This window comes from Mytilus trossulus, chromosome 2, assembly GCF_036588685.1.
Source record: "Mytilus trossulus isolate FHL-02 chromosome 2, PNRI_Mtr1.1.1.hap1, whole genome shotgun sequence".
Classification (NCBI taxonomy): Eukaryota; Metazoa; Mollusca; class Bivalvia; order Mytilida; family Mytilidae; genus Mytilus; species Mytilus trossulus.
Genome location: NC_086374.1, coordinates 25,725,445 through 25,740,307, shown reverse-complemented (window position 1 = coordinate 25,740,307; position 14,863 = coordinate 25,725,445). Strand labels below are relative to the sequence as shown.

The 14,863-nt window shown below is 31.0% G+C and overlaps 1 protein-coding gene across 2 annotated transcripts; it reads left to right on the top strand.

The window, feature by feature from the left end:
• Positions 1-4,412: 4,412 nt before the first annotated feature.
• LOC134704994 (uncharacterized) lies at positions 4,413-13,006 on the top strand. 2 transcript variants are annotated; one of them, XM_063563768.1, is made up of 9 exons: positions 4,413-4,792; positions 6,423-6,707; positions 6,924-7,010; positions 8,117-8,437; positions 9,811-10,101; positions 10,290-10,580; positions 10,933-10,953; positions 11,488-11,617; positions 12,559-13,006. In XM_063563768.1, the coding sequence occupies exons 1-9, from the start codon at positions 4,540-4,542 to the stop codon at positions 12,734-12,736; spliced, it is 1,857 nt and encodes a 618-aa protein (XP_063419838.1). In that variant the 5' UTR covers positions 4,413-4,539; the 3' UTR covers positions 12,737-13,006. The 2 variants fall into 2 exon arrangements, with proteins under 2 accessions (XP_063419838.1, XP_063419839.1); XM_063563769.1 differs by having other exon boundaries at positions 4,710-4,814.
• Positions 13,007-14,863: the final 1,857 nt, after the last annotated feature.

The following is a 14,863-nucleotide window of genomic DNA, read 5'->3' as shown; positions in this document are numbered from 1 at the left end:
ATTTTTTTACTTCCATCTCCAAATCTTGGCCAGTTGACTTGAATGAATTTAGCTCTGACATCTCTATAACTGCACAAGAAATTTTAACGTTATCTTAATCCACTATACAGGAGCTACAAAAGGGTGTCTCAAATTATCGCTATTGTATTCCATTCTGTAACTAGTGTAAACACCCTTACCACATTAAAGTATAGAGATTGTTTGATTAGATGTAAAATTTGATTTATGCATTCTTTCCAAAATCTGAGACACTCTTTTGTAGATAATGGATCCAGGAACAACATAGAATCATATTCGAAACAGTGTGGTCCTGGCCATTGATTGACGACCTAAATTATCCCATTGACTGGGACAGATAAGGTGAACGTTTGTCGGTAACAATCACTGCTCACTATGTACTTGTTAAAAACACTGAATCTGTGGGGTCACCAAAGGTTCTCAACACCTAAAAAAGCAATTCGAAAAACGAATCCGGAATAATACGATGTGTTGATTTATATCAATAATATAAATCAAAACATAAAGGTTATTCCTGAATAATTTTTCGAATTGTTTTATTATTAAAGGCGTTAAGAACCTTTGGTTACCCCACAGTTCAAATTCTATAATAAGTAAGAAGTGAGCAATGGTCGTTACAGACAAACGTTCACCTAATCTGTCCCAGTCAATGGGATAATTTAGGTCGTCAATCAATGGCCAGGACCACACTGTTTTGAATATGATTCTATCATAAAATCAATCCTCTGGTGGTATCCATGAAGAAGATAATTTCTAAAGAAAGTGGAAATTTCTTTTAAAATTTTGAAGACACAGATTAAATTATATTTGATTATATAATTGTTGTATACTACTAATATTGCATTAATCAGAAAGAGTGGTCTGCTAGCTATCCACATATACCACTGTCTTAAATATTCAAGCTTTATAAAGAAAGTTACATTAAAACTTGGAAATTGGAGGTATACTTAAATCTTTGTATTGTACTACCTTACACCTGGACATAACCCGTATCATGACAATGAATTTTTGTTTAAAGGTTTGGTTAGCTTTTGATGTTATTGCCGACATTTTTGTGCTTTGTAAAGAATATTATCATAAAAGATTGGATGTGAAATACCTGAACGTATAAGATGTCTGCATGCAAATTGATATCTAAGAAAGATGTCCTTGTACCGATGATACAATTTAGTAAATGTTTTGACTAAGTTTGTGTTATTGAAAACCCTAATGAGATACTTTTTCAGATATATATGTATTTCTTTCGTAAATTTGGTACCTTGTTTATATACACCAGCGAAGCGAACAAGTTGATAGTTGTCAAAGGTATCAGGATTATAATTTAATACGCCAGACGCGCGTTTCGTCTACATTAGACTTACCAGTGACGCTCAGATCAAAATATTTATAAAGCCAAAAAAGTACAAGAGCATTAAGCACCCAAAATTCCAAAACTTTGTGACAAATACGGCATAGATAATCTATTCCTGGGATAATAAAATGCTTAGTTTTTCGAGAAAAAAAAGTTTTGTCAACAGGAAAATCTAAGAATTTAATGCTTCTTTTTGTAACTTTATTCTAAGAATGTGCGCACGGTGAACGCGTTAATAACCCTATAAAGTTACAAAAAGAAGCATTCAATACTGTGCACTTTTGGATTATAGCTCTTCATCTTTTATATAAGCTCTGGATTTTAAAATATTTTGGCCACGAGCATCACTAGCATCACTGAAGAGACATGTTTTGTCGAAATTCGCATCTGGTGCAAGAAAATTGGTACCTTTAACTTTATTATTGTGTGACCTCGTGTCATCATAAATGATAAATTTTATTGTGTAATGCAAGTGAGTAAGTTATAACGCAAGATTGCAGTGTAGCCAATCAGAATACCGTACTATAATGAAAAATATATCTAATGTAATTATTAAAATATATATTACACAAATGAGATGGTGATAAGGGAGCGACACCATCTAAAAATTAATATTCAACAATATAGGAAATGAAAAATCATTCACTTTTATCATAAATTTTGGATTAAGCTTCCCGTTAATGATATAGAAATCAAGATTCAGGAAAGGGCAGTGTTCATGGTTAATACTATCTTTATTTAAAATTAGCCCAACAGGATAAATCTCTTTAGTGTACATATCGTCATTATTGAGAGCAAATATATAATCCAAATATCTAAAAGTTTTATTAATTGCTTGTATCAGATGTAGTTTCGATGGGTTTTGCTGAATTTAGTCATACATTTTAACTCATAACAATACAGAAACTGGTCTGCAATAAGTGGTACACAGACTGTAAAATACCATTATATAAAATTTGGAATACAACATTTAATATTATGAAAATAAACTCCATCATAGATTCCAGGACTAAATTTGATATATACGCCAGACGCGCGTTTCGTCTACAAAAGACTCACCAGTGACGCTCGAATCCCAAAAAAGTATAGAAAAAAAAAGAAAAAAAAAGGAAAATAAATTACGAAGTTAAAGAGCTAAGATCCAAAATTCCTAAAAGATTTGCCAAATACAGCTAAGGTAATCTATTCCTGAAGTAGAAAAACCTTATAATTTCAAAAAAATCTAAATTTTGTTAACGGTTAATTTATAAATATAACAATATCAATGATAATTCATGTTAGCACATTAATTGCTGACTACTGGGCTCTTGATACCCTCGGGAAATAAATCTCCACCAGCAGTAGCATCGACCCAGTGGTTGTAAATAAACTCCATCATAGATACCAGAAATTAATTTTATATATACGCCAGACGCGCGTTTCGTCTACAAAAGACTCATCAGTGACGCTCGAATCCCAAAAAAGTAAAGAAAAAAAAAGAAAAAAAAAGGAAAATAAATTACGAAGTTAGAGAGCTAAGATCCAAAATTCCTAAAAGATTTGCCAAATACAGCTAAGGTAATCTATTCCTGAAGTAGAAAAACCTTAGAATTTCAAAAAATTCTAAATTTTGTAAACGGTTAATTCATATATATATATATATATTCATTTGTTAATATATATATTCATTTGAACAGCGGTATACTACTGTTGCCTTTATTTAATTCATAAATATAACAATATCAATGATAATTTATGTTAGCACAAAAATTGCTGACTACTGGGCTTTTGATACCCTCGGGAAATAAATCTTCACCAGCAGTGGCATCGACCCAGTGGTTGTAAATAAACTCCATCATAGATACCAGGAATCAATTTTATATATACGCCAGACGCGCGTTTCGTCTACAAAAGACTCATTAGTGACGCTCGAATCCAAAAAAAGTAAAAAAAATTGGCAAATAAATTACGAAGTTGAAGAGCATTGAGATCCAAAAATTCCTAAAAGTGTTGCCAATTACAGGCAGAAAAGCCTTAGTATTTCAAAAAATTCTAAATTTTGTAAACAGTTAATTTATAAAAGGAGGCTTTGATACTGAAAAAAAAATGGATTGTAATTAAACAATTCAAATTCATTACTGAACAGCTGTAGTCGATTTTTGGTCAATTTTAATCTATTCATATAACAAAACCAACTGATAATATTAGAATGTAGAAAATTAGGGGACTAAAACAAATCTAGACATGCATTTTTAAAATATGATAGTTTTTCTTCAGTCTGCTTGTTTCAATATTTTTATAAAGGTAATTATAGTTTCAGTATTATATAGTTATAATATGCTAAATATATAGTTACATGCAATCATTTGGAACATTTAATTCAGCGATTCAATACTTTTATTGTTTATAGAACATGTCGAACGGAAACGTATACTATCAAAAAAAGGTAACAAAAATCTGTAATGTTATTAAAAACAGGTAAAATTTCATTATTTAAGTGCAAAGAACTGGTAAGGATTCAACATTAGGCATATGTAACATCATTGAAAGTTAGTATAGTAACAGTTACAAACACACCATTATATAACTGCAATCAGTTTTGTTACAGATACGCACGACACTGAATACGACACATTTTGTAATTGACTTGTATTCTAAAAGCAAATAATTTTACAGTAACATTTTTCAGATTTCTCAGATGAAACATAATGTCTACGCCGATAATGAATACTATCACAAAAGAGGAGACGTCAGACACAATTGACGTTAGTGGTCTAGAAAATTTTACAGATGATGAGTTACTAAACACTCTACAAAAGTTGGAACAAGAAAAAGAACTTTTATCACAGCAGCAATTACTTAAAGAAATAAATAAACTTCAAAATGAGATAAAGATCCATGAAAAAAAGAAGAGAGTATTAAGTAAGCATTTTAATATCGTGAATTTAAAATATTAATTTTTGATAATAACAAATTTGCTTAATATATTTATAGATATTTTGATAAACAGAATTATTCTTCATATTATTCATAGACACAATGTGTAACGGTATTTTATCTAAGATACTTTTACAAGCAAAAAACTATTTAAGCCGAAACATTCACAATTTCATTTTGTTATATAACATAATTAATTTCTTGATGAGAAGTTTTAGAGATTAAAAAAAAAGAATCTCCTAAATAATAAAAAAATGATACACGTCTTTATTTTAATGTCTCCTGGCCACGACACCAAAAGTCTGGACGATGAACATATAAGCGAAACAGATTTATCAAACCAAGAACTAATAGATGACTTGACCATTGATGAATTATCTGAAAGATTAGAAGAGTTAAAGATACAAAGAGATGATTTCTCAAATAAAAAATTGCTGGAAGAGATCGAGGCTCTTCAGAATGACATACAGCGACTTCAAACTGACACTGACTTCAGAGAAACTAGAAGTAAGAATATACTCACAAATATGTAAGTTTAATATTAAGTGATATTATTTAATATAAAGTGCCAATTTGATTGATAGATTGATTGTTCATGTTAAGGCTATTTATTATGGTTTTGAATAGACACAATGTGTAACGGTATTTTATCTAAGATACTTTTACAAGCAAAAAACTATTTAAGCCGAAACATTCACAATTTCATTTTGTTATATAACATAATTAATTTCTTGATGAGAAGTTTTTCAACCCGTTGTTTTATCATGACGACCAGTTATAATTGGTCAAGGAAGCCGGAGTTCTCGGAGAGAATCACCCAAAAAAGTTCGGGAGGTAAACAGAATATCAGAGATAGATAAGATCGACATCGAATGCACTTTGTCGCGATTTGGGTTCGTACCTTAATGAAGTGATCACTGTAGATACACTTCGTAGATCTCCTGACTAACCAGGCCCCTGTCGCAAAATTTAACTTTAAAGTTTTGTATTTATTTTAAAAAATGAGTTATGAAGAAAAAGTTGAAAGAAATGCGCATGTTTATTTAATCCTAATAAAAAGTAAAATCACAAAATTACTGAACTCAGAGGGAAATCTAATCGGAGAGTCCATAATCACATGGCAAAATCAAATGACAAAACACATAAAAAACGAATGGACAAGAACTGTCATATTCCTGACTTGGTACAGGCATTTTCAAATGTAGAAAATGGTGGATCAAACCTGGTTTTATAGCGCTAAACCTCTCCCTTTGATGACAGTCTTATCAAATTCCGTTATATTTACAATGATGCATGAACTAAACAGGCATAATAAATAAAATAGTTAAAATATGGGTACATCAGTCATCATCGTGTAACAATTTTAAAAGGAACAATTTAACAGAACACAAACACATCTATCTACAAACACATTCATTTATTCGCGTGTACGAAAAAAATATACTCTATACATAAATGTTTGAAAGTACTCATTCTTAAAAGATAACTTATTGACTATCTTTTGGGGAATTAACAACACTATATTTGTGCTTCTTTGTTACATTTGTTGTTTATGTAGTGATATTAAGATGATAACACAATATTGACTGTTGTACCCCTATTTTTGACATTTTTACTCTTTGAGTATGTTTGTTTTATTCATGCATCGTTGACAATGTAATGGAATTTGATGCGACTGTCATACAAGTGAGAGGCTTAGCTAGCTATAAAACCAGGTTCAATCCACCATTTTCTACATTAGAAAATGCCTGTACCAAGTCAGGAATATGACAGTTGTTATCCATTCGTTTGATGTGTTTGGACTCTTGATTTTGCCTTTTTATTTTTGATTTTCCTTTTTGAATTTTCCTCGGAGTTCAGTATTTTTGTGTTTTTACTTTTCACATTTTTCTGAAGACAGACTTTTCTGTATCTGAGAAAATTTGTTTTACTGAAATGTACATTTACACATTTGCAGGCCGAAATGATATTGGTTGGTATAAAACTATCAAATTAAAAGTTTAGAGGGCGGATTTTGACTCTTGTATGTTACAGGTTTGCAAAAGGTCTGTGTGATTCAAGCATTGTATAATGATTCTTTATTTTTTAATTCCAATTCAAATTATTTACTCATTTGTAAAAAATCAATGTTTTGCAGTCCTAGCAAGAGATGCTGTGGCAGTTTATGCTTTATCTCCAACTGAAATAGAGGTACGATGGGATGATTTACAGTTTGGCGAAGTCGAATCTTACACAGTGTTCCACAAACCTGTTACGGAAGACGATAATGCGTATGTGTCAATATCGCTAAACGGAACTGTCGATTCCTGTATCATATCGGAACTCGAACGAAATACCACATATCACATCAGGATGGAAGCAGAAGGTTCAGACAAATCAGAAATTAAAACGGATACTGTTGAAGTGACAACGTTCAAATCAGGTTATCATGTTTTTAATAAAATATTAAAACCCATTTAAGAAGTTGTACTAAATAAATCAAACATTTTATGCACTTCTTCATAAATGTTTTACTGGTATTCATGCAAAAAAAATCATCATATCAATATTTACATCATGTACACTTTGATGACATAAGCCGCTTTTTGAGATACATTTTACATTTTGTTAGATTGTCATTATAAATTATCTATTTTAGTGTCGGGATTTGTTCTTATCTTGGCGAATTACCAAGATTTCCAGCTTAAAGCGTTGTCTAGTATAGATGGAACACGATCACATGTTGGTAAGTTTTTACTCTTATATAAAACTTAATTGCATAGTTGCACAGAATGAATATAATGAGTATACAGCAATAAATGATTTTAGGCATTCGAAATATTTTTCTATGTTTCGAAACATTTGCTCAAAACTATTTGACTAATGAGCAGCTTCATATGATTTATTTTTTCTTTATTTCATCCGACGGTTTAAACAGAGTTTTTGCAAAAACAGATCCATTAACGATGTACACAAACCTTACTTAATAGGGTGAGGACTTAAAAGGGTGAGGAGTTTATAAAAAATTACCTCAATATGAGTGGTTAGAGAAATAATCATTGTACATTTTGCAATGTTATTCCTTATTAAGTAGGATAGCAAAGTGTAACAAGTGTTATCAGGATAATTTATGATAAAACAAATTCAAAAGCTAATAAACACACTAGCATGCAACTATTGTCCAATTTATACGTTCAAGGAATTAAACAATGCAGTATTTTAGACCTCTGATGATAATAAAAAAAACACGCAAACTATCGGTATCTTATCATTTCTATTACAATGAATAACACTGAAGTGTACTCAAAATTATAAATATATGTTAACTAAAAACCATATCCTTTTAGAATGATATCAGTTTTTGGAAATTGCTTATATATATCACTACATACCAAATTTTAGAATGATCTCATATTGAAAAATACTAACAAAAAAAGATACAATGCAATCGAAGTCTGCAGGAGGTTGAAGATTTGTTTTATGTTAATTAAATTCCGATTATAAGGAACGAAGTTTAAATCATAATTTTGATAAAAGCACAGCAGGAATTTAAGATATATTATCTGCTGAGAGAAAAAAAAAACATCCGACGATTTGCTTGTTTTACATTAATTGGGAACCAAATGAAACCCTTTCACAGAGTCATCTCATCTTGTTCAATGTATTAAACGTTTGTCAGTTCAATTGTACCATTGGCTACTTACAATAACTATTATTCTCTGTGTATTTTTTTCACTGGGTTCTTTAAATTTGTTCTAATAGAAATCAATCATTAATTGATTAATATTATATTTTAAGAAGTTAACTGTATTCTAATTAAAATATACTTCCTCATATCTAAATCTGTTACAGCGTCATTGAAAGCAACATTTGAAAATTTACATTTTGAAGTCAAGTTAGAGGAAAATTTAACAGGTGCAAAAATGATTGAGTCGATTCAAAGTCACAGACAATGGTTGGACCGAAATGGAATAGACTGCTTTATTCTGGTACTAGCTAGCTACAAATACCATGGGTATATATTTGGGATTGATGGAGGTGTACTAATAAGCAGATTAATAGATTGTTTGAAATATGATATTAACACTGATTCCACGGATGCCCAGGGTAAACAAAGAATTGTGTTGATAGATACTGCCAAAATCAAGGAAGAAACAATACAGGAACTTGATGGTATTTATTTTAGTACATACAATTAATATAGATTGCAAATTTAGATAAAACGTGCAATGCTCATTTCTCAATAAACTCTACTCAAAGCTGAATTAAGAAGGATCTGACTGTTCTGTGTCGACATTTTTTATATGTATGCTTACAACTGTTTTATGTATTTTTAGATTTTTGTAATGTCACACTTTAGTGATGAAGATTGTTCAGAAAACATATTTCCGGAAAACAAACGCGGAAGATACCAGAGATATCTAAACTCAAAATGCTACGCCATGACAATAAAGAAAGAAAACGACGAAAAGACAATCAACAATCTACAAAACACTACACAAAAAACACTTCTTATAACACACCAACAAAAACCGGGGTTGGTATCTGGTTTATTGTAAGAGTTATGTCCCACATTTTGCTCCCATCGTGCTGCTCATATCAGTTTAAATTCGAGTAAAAGATGACTTACGGGATTGTGTTCACAACAATTGGAACATATCTATAGTAATTTGTGAAACATATCATTCGATAACGGTAAAACCACTCGTGGTAGCGTCTATAAAATTTCGAAGGGAACTTTACCAACTTTACCACTTGGTTTTCCTGTCTAAAATATCTCTTTGTAAGCAGTAACCCTATTCCAAGGAAAACATGATGGGAAACGCAAGCTATAAGCTATCGTATTAACTAGGGGACATTTACTCCATATACACTCACAGCTATGAAATTGTTTCTTTTGATAGCAAAGTTTTGTTCTTATCCGATTTTTATTTTTAATTTCTAGATGTAAGTCAATTTAAGAAGCTGAAATGTATATGTGGTATCCTTCATATTGAGTTCGAAGCTGAAACAGTTATATGTTTCTATGTATGTTGCATTGTTGTTTGCTTTTGGTTGCATTTCAGTGTTCTGATGTTTCATTGTTTTCCTCTTATAGTTTATGTGTTTCCCTCGGTTTTGTTTTCTCTCAATCGAGTTATGACTTTTGAACAGCGTTATACTTCTCTTGCCTTTATAAAAGAATACAATCGCAAAAAGTTGTAAAATTACATACTCAAGTCTGTTAAAAATCATCTACAGCCAATATCAATGTTTGAAATGTTCATTTTTTTCTACAAATATAAGAAGCACTTATTTTCTGTGCAATATTTTGAAAATGAAGATGTATGAATGATATACGTCTTTCTAATGTAATGATGATAAAGAATTTCAATAGATAAATTAGAATAAATCTTTAAAGTAATTACTGCTTTAGAGTCTGCAATTCATTTTTTTTGTAGCTTTATTGCTGCATACTTGAGGTATTACTCTTATGATTGTTAGGTGCAGTGGCATTGTTTTATGGAAATTTTGTTATTTCTAATGATTTTAAAACTATCTTACAGACTCAAACCAACCAAGAAATGTTAAAGTTCGATACATCGATCCAACAAGTGTTGAATTTTCATTCCAATATCCAAAACTCTCAGAGATACAAGTCAGTCGATTCGTAGTTGCTTTAAATGATGGAGAAAAGACAAAAATGAAGTATATAAATGCAGAACATACAAAAGAAGCCTATATTTGTGAACTTGGTAAACTGAAAACTAATACAGAATATAAATTTGAAGTGTTTGCATCATATCCAGAACATAATGGCCAAGCAGTCAACGGAATAATTAAAACGAGTAATAAAGGTAAATGTTACAAAATTAATAGCCAGATAACTTTTCAAATATGAATTATTAATGCGGAGAAAGTATGTTGCTTAAGCATTTGCGTATTTTATGTAGGTTGAAGCAAACAAAATAAAAAAGCAGGACTCAAAAAGTATTTTTTTTTTATTTACTAGTATTATCTCTGATATACTTCTCTTTTTTTCCAGAATCTAATTGTCCTGTTGCATTTGGACTTGAGTTGATTTCTCAATCACAGATCTATGCCTTTTGGAAACAATCATCCACAGAAAACTCTGACAATCTATTGTATCATATATCCCACAAATCAACAGACCAAGAAGAATTCGAAGGAATAACTGTATCCTATCCATGTCATGTATTTGATAATTTGAAACAAAATACTATGTATACGATCAAAATCTCTTCAGTAAAGAGGGACAAAAACAATGTTGAGTATAGTGATCCAGCTGAAGTGTCGATAACAACACCAAAAGATGGTGGGTTTATCTATTTATTTGTTTAAGCATCAGATGTTGCAACTTTTGAATGTTTACCTCTTAGTACAGAATTAAACTAATCACTAATTGAAAGTAGCTGTAAATATTTTGAATGTAATGTTATGTGGTAATGAAATACGCATTGGAAAATTGTAAGTATAAAACGTCACCACTTGATGTCATATAAAAGATAATCTCATCGATGAAAAAAACCAGAATTAAAATGTGTTCCCTAGAAAGGCCAAGTATAGTACGATACTATTTTCCTTTAAAATAAAAGATTAATATTAAGTATCATCACTTTTAAAATGTCGTTTGTATATCATATATTATAGGCATATTTTTTTTGCAGGTACACCAATAATTATGGCAGGTAAGCTTAAAGTTACACTTACTGCTTCGAATGATATTCTTGCAAGTAGGTAAAGAGTATTGCGTTTTTTAAGTACAAGTACTACGCATCTGCTACACTTGTTCTTTGTATTACATAAGCAGTTTATGAAAACACAATTTACACGTCTTAACCAATCACATATATTTGAGTATTTAAAATATTTACCTGTATACTGTCTTTCTGTTTAAGACACATTGTTAGTTAGATGATCGAAAGGTTATGGAAAAATTTAAACAGCAAGATGAAAACAATAACATGTTTTTATTTGTTACACTTATAATAAAGTACAACTCCTTTCTAAATGAATACAAATGTTGTAGCGAGATTCTTATAACAAATATCGGATAAAGAGAGACGAAAGAAAGGTTGAAGATATGAAAGGAACCATCAAACTCAGAAGACAAAAACAAACTGTCCATGCCATGACAAATATAAAAACAACAAACAAAGTTGTAATATCATTGTGTACTTCTCTCTCGGATAATGATGTACATTTTATATTCATTTCTTTAGACTCGTCAACAACGCATATTTTGGGTAAACCACATTTCATGATAGCTACTGCCAATGGTCCATTTGTGTCTGATGAGTCCCCATCGTTTCTTGGCTGTTTTGCAAAACATCTACTCAAAAAGCACAACAGGTATGATTTATCCCTGTATTACAGTAATGGGATTTTCGATAGTGTAACTAGCTTTTATTTCTAAGTTTTTTTTAGATAATAGAAATGAATCAATTCGGAGATGCAACAACCAAAACACGGGGTTACGTGTTCAATTTTTGACTCGAGACTATTAAGATAACTATTAACATTTGAAATTTAAGCTTCAATTTGAGAATGAAAACTAGGGTGGTATTTGATGCATTGAGATTCGTATGAAATAGCCTGTTAAGCTACTAGTATAAATAACAAGAATACAACACTTTAAGAAAATAAGTCTTTGGACACTGGGAGACCTGACATCAATGTCATATGCATATGACGAAACCAACCTCTATCTTTTTAATATAGATTTTATCGAACAGCTAAAAGAAACTGCAGTTAGAAACGACTCGATTTGACAAAAACACTTATTGAAGAGGAAACGCCGCGTCTGGTTATATTAATATTTCAATCCTGGTATATATGATGGGTTTATTGAATGATTGACTAAGTATGAAATGTAAACAGTGTGAGCAGTAGTAGTTTGTTGAGATTACGAATTGGGAAATTCATAAATGGAAAACTCGAATAATCGCTATATAGTTTTCAATTATGAATGCAAAAAAGAGGCAAAAGACAGCAAATAAATATTCAAATTCACATACTGAAAACTAATTGTCAATGTCATGGCAAAACACAAAACGACGAAAGTGAAAACAACAGTACACAGAACACAACATAGACAACAAAAGACTAAGCAACACGAATCCCAAACAAAAACCGGGATAGTCTGGACTTATACCGGTAGTTGATTGATAAACATTGAGTTATGCATCATTGTTTGTTATGTCAGCAGTAGGTTTCCGGTTTTTCTAAAAATATATTTCAATCTTAATTGTGTTAAAACTTGACATAATGTTTGTCTGTTCATTATATTTCAGGTTTGACATAACGTCCATTATACAAGATGTAAGAAATGAGCTGATTTATACATCAGATAGATATGAAATGCCGATATTATCATCGACACTGAACACAGCATTATTTCTTGGAGGTTCTCCAAAGATGAAACTCGCTGAACCTGATAATGATAAACAAAATGTAGATGAAGGAAACTAAATTTTTCAGGCATAATGATATGATATACCTTTTCTGTGAATTATATCAAGTTTATTTTTACCTAGAAAATTCTAAAGTTTGAATCATGATTTTATATTCATGTATTGACTCGTGTGATCAAAGTTGTTATCAGAATAATCTTCGAAACTAGAAGATAGAAATGACGGCCGAAAAGAAAAGAATTCTATGTCAATGATTGTTATTTTTTTTTCTTTCTATCATTTCTATACTTTAGTTTAGTTTAGAAATAAAGTTTGAAGTTAAAACAAATTATATGCAGAGGTGTGTTATTGTTGAATCTTATGGACTCATCCCCGGAACACCAGGATAGGCACACTTTCGATATGAAGCGGAGTGTTCAAATGGCCACTTTCCAATCTACAAATGGGAAAATTGTATTTTATATCGTCTCCCTGATAATTGTTTCGACTGTCAGCAATGTGAGGTTTGAATATATATATTTAGGTCGTATTGTTTAAAAGGTCGGAGTTATTGATATTACCACCGAACAAGGTCCGGTAATTTTAAATGGAAGAGTATCAATGAGAGTGCTGCTCCTAAAAAGGGGAAATATTGCATTAGATACCACAATAATTTCGTATAATAGCGTAGCTAATTCTAATTCAGTCCAAAAATCACAAATAAAAGACGACGCGACAATTTCCCGGTAAAAAGTACTCGAGATATCGTGAGGGAATGACAGAATCATTAAAAACAGACAATACACAACTTTGAAGTAATATTGGATTCGAATTCATGTTATGCAATTGCTATTGTGTCAATAATGATTGTTGTCTTAGTCTTATAGTTCAGTATATCAAATCATTCATGCAAGTTTTCAATGCTACAGTAACAGGATATCTGAAAATTCATATATATCACGGTATCATTAATGAAAAATCGGTAAAAATGAGAAGCCCTTGAAATTCTTAATTCTTTTATGTGCTCGTGCAATATTGAACTAAACCTCCATGAAAACATGAACATGTTTGTTTTTCTGTCAGTTCTTTTGAACTGTGGTTGTCTTCGTCTATTTACCTTTCGCATATTATCCTTTTTATGCCTCACCTAGAGGCATTATGTTTTCCTGTCTGTATTTCCTTTCATCCAATCATTTGTTCGTCTATCCCGCTTCAGGTAAAAAGTAGAACCACAAAAAAAACTGAACTTAGAGGAAAATCTAATAGGAAAGTCCATAATCACATGGCAAAATCAAATAACAAAACACATCAAAAACGAATGGACAAGAACTGTCATATTCCATACTAGGTACAGGCATTTTTAAAAACAGTGGATCAAACCTGGTTTTATAGCGCTAACCCTGTCACTTTGATGACAGTCTCATCACATTCCGTTATATTTACAATGATGCGTGCACTAAACAGACATAATAAATAAAATGGTCTAATATGGGTACAGCAGTCATCATCGTGTAACAATTCTATAAGGAACAATTTAACAGAACACAAAAACATCTATCTACAAACACATTCATTGTTTCGCGTGTTTGACGTCAGAAAATAGTATACGTCACATATATTTATCGGTCAATGTATATACAAACAATTTTTAAATTTCACATAGGCAATGTTAGCATACAGTTTTTTTTTGTCATGGAAGTTTTTGATGAAGTTGAAGTCCAATCAACTTGAAACTTAATACACATGTTATCATACCTATCATATGATTTTTATAATTTCAATGTCAATTTAGTGTTATGAACTTAATATTACGATCCACAGAACATAGAAAACTATAGTGCAAGTGGGGTATCAGTGTTCTATGGACACACTCTTGTTTTTATCCATGTTTGTACTTATACTGCAAGGTTTTGTTTTTTAGCAATAACATGTGTCAATTCATTATTACGCATGATATGATCAGTGTTTAACGTGAGAACTTCTGAAACCTGAAACTTCTAGCAAATGTTCAGAGCAACAATACTGTCGCATAAAAAAATGAAAACTATACTTTATAAATGTCATGCGTTCGAAGCACTTGTCTGAATTTATCTGCCACAGAAACACTCAAAGCCGAATATTTGAAAGCCAAAGATGTGTTAGATTCAGACGGGAAAAACATAGCATGAAACTAAACTCATCATAGATACCAGGACTAGTAAATACG

What these genes read in the sequence shown, in the direction of transcription:
- LOC134704994 (XM_063563768.1), top strand. Translation starts at nt 4,540, where the DNA reads ATGATACACGTCTTTATTTTAATGTCTCCTGGCCACGACACCAAAAGT. An exon ending in AGTGACAACGTTCAAATCAG is followed by an intron (nt 6,708 to 6,923) that starts GTTATCATGTTT and finishes TATCTATTTTAG; the next exon opens with TGTCGGGATTTGTTCTTATC. An exon ending in AATTAAAACGAGTAATAAAG is followed by an intron (nt 10,102 to 10,289) that starts GTAAATGTTACA and finishes CTTTTTTTCCAG; the next exon opens with AATCTAATTGTCCTGTTGCA.